Source organism: Fringilla coelebs (assembly GCF_963513975.1).
Source record: "Fringilla coelebs genome assembly, chromosome: 9".
NCBI classification, from domain to species: domain Eukaryota; kingdom Metazoa; phylum Chordata; class Aves; order Passeriformes; family Fringillidae; genus Fringilla; species Fringilla coelebs.
Window position 1 is genome coordinate 20,050,586 of NC_140067.1, and position 10,649 is coordinate 20,061,234.

At 44.4% G+C, this 10,649-nt stretch overlaps 1 protein-coding gene across 1 annotated transcript; it reads left to right on the forward strand.

The window, feature by feature from the left end:
- Nucleotides 1-3,203: 3,203 nt before the first annotated feature.
- LOC311156750 (pancreatic alpha-amylase-like) lies at nucleotides 3,204-7,971 on the forward strand (the record flags this gene model as incomplete). The annotated part of the gene is made up of 10 exons (XM_084210973.1): nucleotides 3,204-3,374; nucleotides 3,969-4,115; nucleotides 4,314-4,511; nucleotides 5,792-6,022; nucleotides 6,419-6,552; nucleotides 6,638-6,760; nucleotides 6,872-6,971; nucleotides 7,181-7,302; nucleotides 7,406-7,531; nucleotides 7,782-7,971. 10 exons carry the CDS (start codon nucleotides 3,204-3,206, stop codon nucleotides 7,969-7,971), a joined length of 1,542 nt encoding a protein of 513 aa, XP_084067099.1.
- Nucleotides 7,972-10,649: the final 2,678 nt, after the last annotated feature.

Sequence of the window (10,649 nt, forward strand, 5' to 3'; positions counted from 1 at the left end):
TTTTTTTCCCTCTCCACTGCCCAGATGTGGCAGGGGAGGGTGAGCAAGCAACTTTCATGGGTGCCTGGTGTTGGGCTAGTATAAAACCATGACAGTTGTTCATACTGTGGTCTGAACTCAGTCTAATTCTGAGAGCAAGACACCTCTGAATGCTGGCAAACCCGTTCATTCTCAATGCTGTTAGATTTACAGTCATCTTTCAATCAGCTCCCACTCATTTTACCTTTAGAGGGTCTGTGTGTTATGTTTTGGTGCAGGGATTGCGAGACACAGACCATGCTATGCAAGTAAAACCATTTATTACAATAGTTCACCAGTATTTATAGGTCTCTAAGTTCCATACAAAATATTCCACTGGGACCCCTTTGCCCCTGTTCCCTTAGTAGTACAATCTTCTCAGTTATCATTCTGTCACCAGCAATGTCCTTGTTACTTTCGTTTGCCAGAGCAGTCAGAGTGACCAGACAGGATGTCTTCGCTTTTGTCCTTGCCTTGAGTTTATCTCTCCCAGGGCCAAGAGGATGGTGGCACCACCCAGCTCAGCTTCTGTGGCTGTCTGGTCTTCCACATCTCCCCCTTTTTTTGTTTTTAATGTAAAGAGTTTGTGTACCTTGATGTTAAAACAGTTTGCACCTGTAAAGCCATTATCTTATTAAGACTATTAATGGTTATCTGCTGGATACAGGGTAAGATACATGGAATACAGATCACAATCAATGAAAACAAATACAATCATGTCACTGACAAAGAGGCTCGTGTAGGAGAACAAAAGGATAATGTTTAATTGGGAAGTGGAAATAAATGGCTACTGTTCTAAAGTTCATATAGTTGGCGTTCAGGGGCTGTGCTGTTTAGGCAGGAGGAAGTTAACTGAATTGATCTTACTAGCACTTAACAGAGCTTAAAATAATAGTCCTTAAATTGAATAACTTAAATTTAACTTTTTTTAAGCTTAGTAGCACATAAGCTTGACAGAAATTAATTTGAACAAAAATTAATCTTAACAGAAATTAACTTAATGGTACTTAAAAGCATTCTAATTTGGCAGAACTTAATTGCAACAGAACTTCAAATTAACAGAAGGTAAACTTAACATCACTTACATTCAACAGAACTGAATTTTACCATTACTTAAACTGTACTAAATTGAAACATAATAGAATTGAAAATTAATATAACTCAAATTTAACAAAAGTAATTTTGGCTCTATTATTACAAAAAAGTTATTGGAAATCTGTTGTACAACAGTTAAACATCAAGGAAAACACATAGGTAAACAACTGTTCTGTGACCAAAATAGCAGCAACATGGATTTACTGGAGGGATTAAACTGCTGCACATCAAATTCAAGGTTGTAGGACTCAGTTAATGACTGTCAGTGAATCATCTCTCTAGTAAACAATCCTGTTAAAAACCACAGCTCCCTGAAAATACAAGGTTAATTTTAACAATTGTATTTCAGTGCATCCTGCAGGCACTGAAACAGCGGTGTGCCATAGCTTCAGTACTTCGTGCAGGGCTTGATCCTGGCGTGCAGGAGCTGACGGGCGGCTCTCGGCAGGCACCGGCCGGGGACCCGCAGTCAGCGCTGCCGCCCGGGCGCGGGAGGAGGCGGGAGAGCTCTGACGAGCCGGGGGGGCTTTCAAGCCCAGGGGTATAATACCAGCCATGGGCAGAGGGAGCTCCGAGGGGGCTCCACCACTGCCAGCAACTCCGCGCACCAAACTGAGGATCGATCCGTTCTGTGCATTTGTTCTCAGGTCTTGGATCAGTGCCCGTCGTTATCAGTATCTTTCTTAGTACTCCTGTTGCAGCTGCTTACAGGAGTTTTTTAATCTCAAGGTCTCTTTCATTTAGGAAAGAGGTACAAGGGGTTTAACCCATAATGACAGGGACTCCAATAAGGGGAAATCCCAGTAATATTTGTAAGTTGCACTGACACTACCAGAACATCCCCTCAGTACTCACAATTCCATGGCTTTTGTCCAATGAACACCACTGATCTAACTTAATCAGCTGCACCAGCATCTTGCTTTCCATTGGATTGTGGCTCGCAAAGAAAGATCCATGTCTCATGGATCGTAGGCAGAAGGGGATGTTAAAGGCTCCTCTGCAGAGTCCTTGTCTGTTGCTGAGGGGGCGCCGGGAGACGATTCTATCCTGGCACCCTCCTGACCTTAAAGACTTTCTAAAACAGCTCTCCAGAGAGGTACAAAACCAGCGGGGACATTATCACCTCTCATCCCCCTGTTCATCCCTCACTTCCACTGGGAAAGCCGTGCTGCCCTTTAACCCTTTAACGTGTGATTCTGCCCAGTGTAAAAGCACCTTAAGAAAATGAGAAGCAATTGTTTTTCTGGGCTTCTCTAAAAGTTTAGACATAAGTTCAAAGATATGTTTTTCTTCTGAAGACATATTACTGCCCATGTCCCCCACAGCTCACCACCAAAACCTGAAGGGATGGATGCCAGCTGGCTCCTGCTCCCTTTCAGCAGCACTTCAGTCCTGTGGGGCATCCCCAGAACGGCCGGATAGGCGAATTGTCGTTCCTCACACGGGACACCGTTCGCAGGGATTGAGGGACACGGACCATGCCATGCAAGCAAGGCTGTTTGTTGCATCAGTTTACCGGTATTTACAGGTCTCTAAGTTCATCCAAAATTTTCCACTCAGACTCTTTTGCTTTAGTTCCCTTAGTAACACAATCTTCTCAGTTATCATTCTTTTGCCAGCAATGTCCTTGTTACATGCTTTTGCCAGAGCGGTTGGAGTGATCAGACAGGATGTCTTAACTCTTGTCCTCGCCTCTTATCCTTGGGAGTTTATCTGTCCCAAGGCCAAGAGGATGGTGGCACTACCCAGCTCAGCTTTTGCAGCTGTCTGATTTTCCACATTTTGGAATAATTTTGATAAAGTATCTTGGTTTATGTGATTGGAAAGAGAGCAGTTCTGGATTTGGGTTCACTGCTCATGAACCACTTGGTTTATGATGGTGTATAATCATTGTGAAAAGGTATTTTATCTTCAGCTGTTGGCTTATTCAGGAGAAAAAACAAACCAAAGGAATGATATTGAGCTATCTATCTAAATAATAACTGATAGCATTGACGCATGTGAATTTTGACACCTGCTACAGGAACTTTATCATCTTGCCGGCACATAAATAGGCGGTGAAGAGACCACAGCCTTACACTGAAGGCACCATGCAGATCCTTCTCCTCGTCCTTGCAGCTGCAGGGCTCTGCTGGGGGCAGTACAACCCCAACACTCTCCCAAAGAGAACCTCGATTGTGCATCTCTTTGAATGGCGCTGGCAGGATATTGCTGAGGAGTGTGAGCGCTACTTAGCTCCTAATGGATTTGGAGGAGTTCAGGTGAGTTGTTTGCTGTGAGTAGGAGGAAAATTGTAATATTTGATTAATATTTTGATCAATAATGCCTGAGTTTGAGACAGTCATCTCTAAGTAACTCTGCTGCTGAGGGAGGGAGGGTAGGAAGTAGGAAATGTTTATTTTTAGAAGCAACCCTGACTCTGCAGGACCCTGTAGGGATGAATGATGTCTAGTAGATGAGTTACAAAGGGGCGTGCTGAAAGGCTTCTCCTGAAGCTAAGTAGAAGGTAAAGCTCTTGACCTTGTTCTAAAGGAAGAATGGAGGCAGTGAGGTTTGGCATTGCTAAGGCTGTCACTGTACAGGTAAAAATAATTCCTGTGGCTTCAGCCCTTCCATGCACATGTCCTGGAAAGCAGACCCTGCTGGACCTGGGCAACTCACAGGAACAAACCAAAATGCCTTTCTAGCCAGTGTACAAGACAGACATCTCACAGACCTGAACTTCTGCTGTGGGAGAGAGACTGGCTTGGGTACTAACTTTCCTCTGAGGGCAGAGGTTCTGAGTGCAGATTTCCCTTAAAATGTTGAAATAAAACCATTTGATTTCTTATCAAAGTACATAATTTTGTCTGCAGGTTTCACCTCCAAATGAAAATATTGTCGTTACTAACCCGAACAGACCCTGGTGGGAAAGATACCAGCCCATTAGCTACAAGATCTGTACTCGATCAGGAAATGAAGACCAATTCAGAGACATGGTGAAGAGATGCAACGATGTTGGAGTAAGTGCCTTGAAAATCTGTCTGATAGGCAAGAAGTGCTGTGTCAGCTGAGGGAAGGTGCTGCTGTCCTCAAAGGAGGTGTAAACTTCAAAGAAACTGAAAGGGAAAATAATCAACTCAATAGTGATGTGATAAAGCCCTGGCTATCACTTCACGTTTGCCACAAAACACACTGAAACGCACATATTGCTTTTCCAGGTTCGTATCTATGTGGATGCTGTTGTCAACCATATGTGTGGGGCTGCAGGTGGCTCAGGCACACATTCTACCTGTGGAAGCTATTTTAATACTGGAAACAGAGATTTTCCAGCTGTCCCTTACTCTGGCTGGGATTTCAATGATGGCAGATGTCACACTGGAAGTGGAAATGTTGAAAATTATGGTGATATCTATCAGGTAACTTGCCCTGGAAAAATTTCCAATTTTTTTTTCTTTTTGACATGTCCTGTTAACTCTACAGTAAAATCAGATAGTGTAGTGTCTCACAAAACCAATGCTTAGTCACTTGACAAGTGAATGAAGTAGTGACCATAGCTACATGTGGCCCAAAATATTCTAAGTACTGAGGAATCAAGAACGTGTGTGCAGATGTTTGCTCCTGAAGTGAGCCCAGTGTGCTCAGCTCAGTGTGAACTCACTTTTATAGCTTAGAAACTCAGCTGATCATGATAAGGAGCCCCCTTGGAAAATTGAGAGTAGTGCAAGGTGGTGCTGTAGTTACACAACTTACTGGTTTTTGTAGTTAGAATAGTAGCAGCTCTTTCTCAAGCTCTCCCTTCAGCCACTTTGCAACAGTACATTATAATGTTTCTGCACTTGCACTGCTTCATGTAGGGCTTGTCCTTCATGGGCTCTGGTGGCTTCTGCTGTGGTAATCCCTATAACACATTTCTCAAATCCTGGATGACAACAAGTTAAAGGTATTTCTGTGACAATGTCCACTCCCAGTTCCTTTGGACTAGACCCTCATGTTTAGTGTTACAATGAACTCCTCCCCTTAGCCCTGCTCTAGCTTGGATTCACCCAGACACCGCAGTCCCTCAGGTGCCAGCCCAGGCCACGGCCAGTGGTGGGATCAGAATGCCCCAGGGTGAGGGGATCAGCTGCAGCCAAAGCACAAAGCAGCTGCTATGAGCCCTAATGCACAGTGAGGCCAGTGAGCCCCATGGCAAGCACAGGAGCCTGTCAATTATTAGCAAAACAGCAATAACAGCTGCAAATTCTGTCTAGCACATTAATCATAGCCGTTGTTAATTCAGACCCTTTGAGTCCCATGTTGGGCACCAAAGAGGACTTGTGGTTTAACTCAGCTGGCAGCTAAACACCACTCAGCCTCTTTCAGTGGGATGGGGCAGAAAACTGGAAGAGTAAAACTGAGAAAACTGATGGATTGCGATAAAGAGAGTTTATTAGGTAAAGAGAAAGCAGCACACATAAGCAAAGTAAAACAAGAATTTATTCACCACTTCCCATTGGAAAGCAGGTGTTCAGCTGTCTCCAGGACAGTAGGGCTTTATCCTGTGCAACGGTGACTTGTGAAGACAAAGCTTTTACTCCAGATATCACTCCCCCCCTTCTTCCCAAACCAATATAACCTCATTAACCACCACCCCACCTCCATCCCTCCTTTGGTGTAATACACAGATATCTTCATTTTTTTCTTTTCTGTTGTACAGGTCCGGGACTGCCGCGTGACCGGCCTTCTGGATCTGGCCCTGGAGAAGGACTACGTGCGCTCCAAGATTGCAGAGTACATGAACCATCTCATTGACATTGGTGTAGCAGGATTCCGAATTGATGCTGCCAAGCACATGTGGCCTGGGGACATAAGAGCTTTTCTGGACAAGCTGCATGATCTAAACACTCACTGGTTTTCTGCAGGAACTAAACCTTTCATTTACCAGGAGGTAATCTCCACATTTTCTCCTTTATGTTTGCCTTTGTCTTTTGTATCTCTTTTGCCTCCTCCTCCAGAGGAGCAACAATACATCTTTATCCAACCTACACTAGAAGGAACTCACAATTTACTTAGAGCAGCCCTGCAGATATAGGTAGTTGTGATTCTTAAAATTGCCTCCACAACAGATTGTCAATCAACTTTAGCTTTCCTTTTGTCAGTCATGTTTAGTCATGTTTTTACATGTGTCCTTCGTGTCTTATTCTGAGTTTGTGTTGTTCTACACAGCACAAATACATAATTACTTTCTTCTCAATATACAGCAAGAACTCGTGTTAAGTTCTGTACATTGCATTGTTGGTCATTGTGAGACAAGAAGGGATGCAGATTTTCTTTCCTGTACCAGGTGATTGACTTGGGTACAGAGCCCATCAAAGGCAGCGAGTACTTTGGGAATGGCCGAGTGACAGAATTCAAGTACGGTGCCAAACTGGGGACAGTGATCCGCAAGTGGAATGGAGAAAAGATGGCCTACTTAAAGTAAGGATGAAGGTGCTGCAACTTATCCAGGATTCACTGGATACACCAATTGCCAGGGTAGCTTCAAGTCTGTGTTTTTGTTTAGGAACTGGGGAGAAGGCTGGGGCTTTGTGCCTTCCGACAGAGCCCTGGTCTTTGTGGACAATCACGACAACCAGAGAGGACACGGGGCTGGTGGAGCTTCTATTCTGACCTTCTGGGATGCCAGGTAAGGGATTGCTCTTGTGTGGGGGACGCTTCTTGCTTTTGCTTGTGTGTCTGTGTGTTCTCTGGCAGGTTTGTCCTTCCATGTCTCATTCCTTGTTTGTCCACCAAACAGGCTCTATAAAATGGCAGTTGGTTTCATGCTTGCCCATCCGTACGGGCAAACACGTGTGATGTCGAGTTTTCGCTGGCCAAGATATTTTGAAAATGGGAAGGTGAGCTGTTCATGCTGAAGATGCCCATGGGGATTAAGGGTGGGAGCAGGGCCAGAGAAGTAGTCCAGTGCATTTCAGGTTGTCGAGTGATGTCCCTGTCCCGGGCTGGATGTAGCCAGTGCAACTTTGATGCTCCCTCTAGCTTTGTTCACCAGAGGGGCTCTCTGCATTTTCAGTCAGAAGATAGAAACCTTTCTTTTCAATGACAGGATGTCAATGACTGGTATGGACCCCCAAGTTACTCAGATGGCTCCATAAAGCCCGTTACAATCAATCCGGACACGACCTGTGGCAACGACTGGGTTTGTGAGCATCGCTGGCGTCAGATCAGGTAGGGCACCGGGGAGAAACAAGAAGTAAAAGCTTTTGCTTCCTGCTCCATGTGGCTTTAGAGGAGTTGCAGGTGCAGTGGCAGACATTGCTTGTGTTTTCAGGAACATGGTTATCTTCCGCAACGTGGTGGATGGCGAGCCTTTCTCCAACTGGTGGGACAATGGCAGCAATCAAGTGGCTTTTGGCCGTGGGAATAAAGGCTTCATCATCTTCAATAATGATGATTGGTAAGTTGGTGGCAGATACAGCGTCTCCAGAGAGAACAATAGCAGCCCTCATCAGCGATCCAGTGTGAGTTATTGGAGTGCATACTGGGTCCAGAGAGATAAAATGGGAGTGTAGAAGGGCTGGGATCAGAAAGCTCGTGCTTTACAATGCCCTTCAAAAAGGGGAGTAAGATCATGTTCAGAAATATTACACACGATTTGAAATACCTGATTTAAAAGCAATGCATGAATCGTGTTTGTTTTCTCCTAGGAATATGAATGTTAATGTGCAAACTGGGCTGCCCGCTGGTACCTACTGTGATGTTATTTCTGGACAAAAGGAGAACAACAAATGTACTGGAAAGCAGGTGTATGTTTCTGGTGATGGAATGGCTAATTTCCAGATTAATACTGATGCTGAAGATCCATTTATTGCCATTCATGTTGATGCCAAGTTGTAATTCGGGAGAAATAGCCTCCTCTGTTTGGTCTGTGCATTACTGTTTCCCCCATATGTTCTCTGCGTTTTGAGCATGAATGGCTCTATTGAATAATAAATGGCATTCAAATCAAAGTGTAATGTTTTTCCCTTAATGAATTAGACGTAACTTTATCCCCTCATAAAAAGTGGCGATGCAGTGGTAGGTTTTAAGGCAATGCAGCACTCCAGTTCCTGTGTAACAAAAACATTGGAGAGAAAAAAAACAATCCAAGGTGGCTAAAATGGCTAAGCCAAAGTGCAGTATTTCCAGGGCTGATCCATGCACACACACTTGTATCCCAGAGCAGCCACCTTGTGGGCTGTCAGCTATGAGCAGTGCCTACGTACAGAGTTTATCCCTTCCTTATGACAAATCAAGCCTGGGGTCTGGGTCACTGAGGGCACTGGGCTGTGCCAATAAGTTATTCCAGCCTGTGGCATCAGTGAAACCAGCAGGTTTCCTGCTGCACAGTCAGCTTGTGCCTGGACCAAGCCAGACCTCAGCTCTTGCCTCGTTCGCCCCAGCGGTTTGAGGCAAGCGAGCGCTCCCTGTGCGGGGGCTGAAGGTGCCTGAGAACACACCATGGATCCGGGCATTGCTTCCACCTTGTGCCACTGGCTGAGGCACAGCAAATTCCTGCCTCTGCTCTGTTAGGCACCCTCATTCTCTAATATCTCAAAGAAATATGCAAACACAGTCCAGGTTTGGCAGCTTTCCCAAATCCCTTGTCAGCAGTGCGAAAATGCTGAGGTAAAAGCAAGTGTGCAGGCCTTGCTTTAAGGCAGAATCTCTGCTAGGCCAAAAATGGTGGCTGCATCCCATTCTGGAGGGAAAAATGGAAGGAGGTTGTTCCAGTTGGAGGTCAAGGCGCAGTTTTAAGTTTCCTTTCTGTGGTGTTGGGGATGGATGTTGGCTCTCAGTGTGCCCAGGGGCTCCAGGGTCTGTCAGGGCTGGGCTGTGGGAAGCGTCCCTGGCCCGGCACTGGGCCTCCCACCTGTGTCCCTGGCTGGCTGTGGCCCCTCCTGGACCCACGCACTCAGCCCCTGCTGCAGTGCAGAGGTGCCAAAGACCTGGGGGCTGCCGTGGCAGGGCGTTCATGGCCTTTGCAAGCCGGGGATCGGCCCACAGGGGCCGGTCAGGGAGTCCTCGGGCCCCTCTGCACTGGGCAGGAGCTGTCTCCAGCCCTGCACTCAGCCCTACCCCTCAGGAAGCAGGATTCCATCCTCTGTTATTCAGACATTGCTCAATCCCAAATGGAATCATGTCAAATTGCAACTCCACCCCCGAGCCCCACGGCCTTTGTGGCACATGATGGAAACGCCACACAGTGATCTGAGGGCTCCATAACCAACAGGCTGAATCTGCAGAGGGTTGTCTGTGCCTGGGAACAGATGTGGATCCACTCCCCAGGGACGCTGGAGTGCAATCCGTCTTTTGCTTAATGTAGGCTCACGTAGCTCTGCATTCCACAGTGGCATGGAATAGACCATGGAGAAAAAGAAATCACGAGACACTTTCTTCAGGTGTGAGAAAAACTTTGTGGGCCAAATGTTCACTGCTTTGAAAGGACCTAAATTGCATTCAGACCTTGGGTTTTGTTCCTTTCATTTCAGGATTTTGGCATATTGCCTTATAATTTGAGCACAAAGATGATGAAGAAAGCGTCATCCAGAGCAACACCAGATCCTTCAGATAACTCACTAAACCCAGAGTTACAGTTAACCTTGCTGCTGATCTCTGAGTTTTCAAAAGAATGTTAGTACTGGGAAATGTTTGTCTTTATTTTTATAATTTCTATTGCTATTCTTTTATGTGAAATGATGACACGAAGGCCTAAATTTTTTTTATACCAGTGTTGAATGAAAAATTGAAATTTTGTTTTGAAATGATCAAATTTAAAGTAAGATATTTGCTGGGGCAGAACAGGATGTCACAACAGATCTGCTGAATTGTAAAATTTTAGAATTTTGTGGCACAATGCAATATTTCATTTTCTCTTAGAAATGGTGCTCACTTTCATTGCCTAAACCATGAATTTGGCTGCATAATTAATCTCTAATTCTAAAAATGCGTTGTAAATTTACTGTTATGTTCTTTTTTGTAATATTTTTTTCCTATTTATTTTTACCATAGGTCTGTCTCTAAATGGGGCTTTCAGCATAATAATGATCAGAATTTAATGCAAGTGCAGTACAACAAAACAAACTGATCAGCTGCTTGCATGTACAACTGCTCACTGCTCATATTTAAGTTATATATATATATATATATATATATATATATATATATATATATATATATAGACAGAGAGACACATTCAGACAGTAAGCACTTTCCCATTCGTCCAAACAGAAATGTTGTATAATTTGATAATTTATCGTTCCAGTGGATTTATTCCACAGAGTTAAAATTGTATATTTGTCAGAATATAGTGGAAATAAACAGTGAGATTAGAAAAACCATGAACTCCTAGTGTACTATGAGTAGCCCAGAAAGTTGATTACTGAATTATTCATGGCATCTTATTTTCTCAGCTAAGTGCAACAGCAAATATAGAAACTTTTGTTCAGCTCTGCATGCCTTTGTGTCAGCTTATTATTTCCCTGAATCACTGTTACTTTTCTAAGAGAAGATGGAGTTCTGTAAAGGGAAACTAA